At 40.5% G+C, this 5,058-nt stretch overlaps 1 protein-coding gene and 1 pseudogene across 1 annotated transcript; both read left to right on the top strand.

The window, feature by feature from the left end:
- Positions 1–2,083: 2,083 nt before the first annotated feature.
- On the top strand, positions 2,084–2,838 carry LOC143733147 (histone H1 pseudogene; annotated as a pseudogene).
- A 755-nt stretch (positions 2,839–3,593) lies between these two features.
- Positions 3,594–4,140, top strand: LOC143733152 (histone H2A). The gene has a single exon (XM_077224730.1). It carries the CDS (start codon positions 3,624–3,626, stop codon positions 4,008–4,010), a length of 387 nt encoding a protein of 128 aa, XP_077080845.1. The 5' UTR covers positions 3,594–3,623; the 3' UTR covers positions 4,011–4,140.
- The last annotated feature ends 918 nt before the right edge of the window (positions 4,141–5,058 follow it).

Raw genomic sequence — 5,058 nt, 5'->3', positions numbered from 1 at the left:
ATCATGGATAGATGCACTTTTATCATGGATAGATGCACTTTTATGATGGATAGATGCACTTTTTATGACGGATAGATGCACTTTTATCATGGATAGATGCACTTTTATGACGGATAGATGCACTTTTATCATGGATAGATGCACTTTTATGACGGATAGATGCACTTTTATGACGGATAGATGCACTTTTTATGACGGATAGATGCACTTTTATCATGGATAGATGCACTTTTATGATGGATAGATGCACTTTTATCATGGATAGATGCACTTTTATGATGGATAGATGCACTTTTATCATGGATAGATGCACTTTTATGACGGATAGATGCACTTTTATGACGGATAGATGCACTTTTTATGACGGATAGATGCACTTTTATCATGGATAGATGCACTTTTATGATGGATAGATGCACTTTTATCATGGATAGATGCACTTTTATCATGGATAGATGCACTTTTATGATGGATAGATGCACATTTATGATGGATAGATGCACTTTTATCATGGATAGATGCACTTTTATGATGGATAGATGCACATTTATGATGGATAGATGCACTTTTATCATGGATAGATAGATGCACTTTTAGCCAGGACATTTTTTAAATATAACTCCGATTGTATTTGTCTGTAAGAAGAATAAAGAATAAAGAAAAGAAAAAAATCATATACATAAGGTGGCTTGAGGGTGAGTAAATCATGGGCTAATTTTCATTTTAAAATGAACTACTCCTTTAAAACCTTGTGTCACTTATGTTGTCAAAGTCTCAGTCCAACCAACCAAACAAAGCTGGAAACACTGATACTGTTAATTTATGAATAAAATAACTCTATCGTTGTACAATCAGTTTCAAGAGCAAAATTATATTAAGAACATTGATGTTCAAATATGTTGTTTTAGGTTGAGAAGTTTCTCAGTTTTGGTTCAGAGTTAAAGAGAGATGGAGTATGTTTGGTTTCACATGTGAATCAAATAATATCCTCACTAATATAGTGAAACTTGAGGATAATGATGATTTATAGAATTAATGTGTGTCATGAGAGACCCATTTCTTTCCACAAGAACAAGAGTAAGAAAAATATATTCCTGGGTCAAAAAAACTAAATATAGTCTGACCAAAACTCCAACATCTGTGCAAATATATCAAACATATACTGTATGAATTAGTTTTTAATATTGGTTTAATCAAAACATAACAAAATTACAACGAGTGACCTGTGCTTTATTATTTACATTAATTCATCTAGCAGATGATGTTATCCAGATACTTATGGAAGAATACAGTCTTAAAGAGGCAATGATAAGATATTCAATGCAAAGTTTCAAACATTGTCCAGAAAAACACAAGCTAGAACAAGGAGGGAAATAAGAAATAGTGAGGAAAAATTATTTTAAATGAGAAACTCATTCAGATGAGCTTTAACACAATCATCATTCACAAGCCGAAAACTGAGAAACAAATGACGATTTACATTTATTATTGACGTGATATGATGTACATCCGCTTATGAAAACAAGTAAAACATTAATTGTGTGTGATCAGACGTATATATTGATGATGATTATGATTATAATGGCATAGATGAGAGTCACAGACAGACTCTGGAGGATGTTCCTGTGCTTCAAGCGGTCCAAAACAACATCTGTACCAAAGCCTCACGACCCCCACTGATGCTGATTTCATTAAAGTCTCTTTCAGACTGTTTGCTGAACACACAGAGGACGCCTTCAGACTTTTACACACTTTTACATTTAAACTATCCATCACATTTACCCTTGGCTTTTCCCCGCGGCTGATGCTCGCCTTGGATTTGATCTGACGGAGGCAAAATAAACATTTCCTCTTCGTGTATTTTAGTCTCTAATGAAAGCCCAGAACCTCTGCTTGGTGTTCACTTTGTTTTGGCCGAGACAAACTATTTTATCGCTCCAGTTTTGGCCCAAATGTTAGAGAAGAAAACACAAGAGTCCGCGGCTCGTGCACGCGCACAGACACCGAGCGGGCAGGTTGAGTCTACGAGGTTCTCATGTGTTGTTTAAGATCGCAGCGCCGCTCATTGATCGCTGAAAGCAGACCGTGTGTGAAAGTCTATTATCATCCGATCAGAGAGAGACAGAGAGAGATGGCAGAAACCGCCCCCGCACCGGCCGCTGCCTCCCCGGCCAAAGCGCCCAAGAAAAAGTCCGCTGCGAAAGCCAAGAAAGCAGGTCCAGCCGTCGGCGAGCTGATCGTCAAAGCGGTGTCCGCGTCCAAGGAGAGGAGCGGCGTGTCCCTCGCCGCGCTGAAGAAAGCGCTCGCTGCCAGCGGCTACGACGTGGAGAAGAACAACTCCCGCGTCAAGGTCGCCATCAAGAGCCTGGTGACTAAAGGCACCCTAGTGCAGGTCAAAGGAACCGGCGCCTCGGGCTCTTTCAAGCTCAACAAGCAGCAACCCGAGAGCAAGAAGAAGCCCGCGGCTGTTAAAGCGAAGAAGCCCGCGGCCAAGAAACCCGCTGCCGCCAAGAAGCCCAAGAGCGCCGCGGCAAAGAAGCCCGCAGCCGCTAAGAAATCGCCGAAGAAGGCCAAGAAACCCGCAGCCAAGCCCGCTAAGAAGGCGACGAAGAGCCCCAAGAAGGCGAAGAAGCCCGCGGTCGCTAAGAAAGCAGCCAAGAGCCCGAAGAAGGCCAAGGCTGCGAAACCGAAGGCGACAACGCCTAAAGCCGCCAAGCCGAAAAGGGCAGCTCCCAAGAAGAGATAAAAACCTCTTTGTTTCTCAACGGCTCTTTTAAGAGCCACCCACTGACTCTGAGTAAAGAGCAAAACTCGTGTGTTATTAAAGCAAACAGCCAAGATGAAGTTAGGCCACTTGGTCTCGTGCAATCTGAACGAAATACTTTAATATAAGGCTCATTAGTTAACATGAACTAATAATGAACAATTCTTCTACAGCATTTATTAATCTTAGTTAATATTAATTTCAACATTTGCTAATACATTATTAAAATCAAAGGTTGTATTTGTTAACATCAGTTGATGCACTGTGAAAAACATGAACAAACAACAGCTGTATTTTTATTAACTAACATTAACAAAGATTAATAAATATGTATTGCTCAGTGTTAGAGTATGTTAGTCAATACTTAACACACTTTATATCTAAACTTAGTCAAAATAAATTGATTACAGGTAAAATGGCCAAAAAGGTTATGAGGGTTCAGACAGTGATCACGGTTCAAATAAGATTTATAACAGTACAGAAAATATATGCACAACAGAATTGTGACAATACAAACAACAATAAGCAGTGATTTAACTCCAATATTATTCTGTACAGTATCAGACGTTAATGTGCGCAGAATATAGTGTGTGAAAGGTGAAGCACGTTTTGGTAACAGCGTATAATGTGATTTTGATTACTTTTTACAATTTTGTACAAATATTTAAGTGGTTTCATCTCTTCTCTCTGCATAATGAAGGGGGGTTGGGCTTCGGAGGGAAGTTCAGTGATTGGTTGAAATCTTCTCAGACTCTAAGCCAATGGGCGACTGGCTCTCTCGTTTAAAGACAGTGTGTGGACGCGCTATTATTCATTCTGTTCACTTCGTCGGTGAAGGTTGTTGATCTTGAGTGTTAAAATGAGCGGCAGAGGCAAAACCGGCGGCAAAGCCCGAGCGAAGGCCAAGACTCGCTCGTCCAGGGCAGGGCTGCAGTTCCCCGTCGGCCGTGTGCACAGGCTCCTCCGCAAAGGCAACTACGCCGAGCGCGTCGGTGCCGGAGCTCCTGTGTATCTGGCGGCTGTGCTCGAGTATCTGACCGCGGAGATCCTGGAGTTGGCTGGAAACGCCGCTCGGGACAACAAGAAGACCCGCATCATCCCCCGGCACCTGCAGCTGGCGGTGCGCAATGACGAGGAGCTGAACAAGCTTCTGGGCGGAGTGACCATCGCTCAGGGCGGCGTGTTGCCCAACATCCAGGCCGTGCTGCTGCCCAAGAAGACCGAGAAGCCCGCCAAGGGCAAATAAGCGCTCAGTCTGGCTCTCTGGCGACCAACGGCTCTTTTAAGAGCCACACACTTCATCGGAAAGAGCTTTTCTGTTCAAACTAATGCATAATATCGTTTGGTTGAGGACAATAATTAATGATCTGTTAAGCTCCCCCCCACGATCTCTTTTTCATAATGTCTTATTTCTAATTGTTTAAAAAAAGGGGCGATATTCTAAGAATTTATTAACTTGTGAAAATGTATTTCTCAAATTAAATATATTTAATATATTATAAAGTGATGTCCCTCAGTCTGAAAACCAGGCATAATAATTTAGACTAAATCATTAATTAATAAGATGCCCATTTGTGATTTAATGGAAATGACATCATTCAGGCTCCTTTAGCAGTGCAGAAGATGGTAAGTAAAGTATCAAAGTTTCTATTCATATATTTAGGTTTATTATATTGTCTTTTACAAGAGCTCCGACCCAGACACACATCTGCAGATTTACCATTGTTTCAGGGGTTCAGCTTTTGTTTCTCACTTCATTTATGAATCATTTGAATAAAATGGTCATGGTTTAAGTAACGATATAATCATGCCAACTCATACTTTAGTTGTGAATATAATATTTGATGTAATGTGTCACTGAAACACTGAGGAGCGTCTGATCACTTCAGCAGAAAGACTTTATTGTAGGGGTGTGCAAAGCAGCCGGTATTTGTATCTGTATTTGTATTTGTTGAGGGGGAAAAAGTATTTGTATTTGTATTCGAGTAAAATCCAAAATAGGCGTAAAAATCTAGTTTTTTTGCGTTACACTTCTAATTTACGTTATAGTGTAAGTATTCTTTAATTATATAAATCCAGCAATGAACATATAGCCTACCAAGGAACGTCATTGAAAAGAAAATAACATAACAGCCATTACCTCATCCATGGTTAAACCAACAACTAATAAAATACCATTGTGAACATTATGAATCCCACCACCACCCGTCCTTGTTGGAGGACGCTGAACAGACAGAATAAGTAAGGGATAATGTATAGCGAGGCGGTTAATTATGAGCCTGACGCGAAGCGGA

This window comes from Siphateles boraxobius, unplaced genomic scaffold (genome assembly GCF_051911475.1).
Source record: "Siphateles boraxobius isolate OS27281-9 unplaced genomic scaffold, OSU_SipBor_1 91, whole genome shotgun sequence".
NCBI classification, from domain to species: Eukaryota; Metazoa; Chordata; class Actinopteri; order Cypriniformes; family Leuciscidae; genus Siphateles; species Siphateles boraxobius.
This window is presented reverse-complemented; position numbering and strand designations above follow the sequence as displayed.

Coding starts and splice junctions, on each gene's coding strand:
- LOC143733152 (XM_077224730.1), top strand. CDS start 3,624: ATGAGCGGCAGAGGCAAAACCGGCGGCAAAGCCCGAGCGAAGGCCAAG.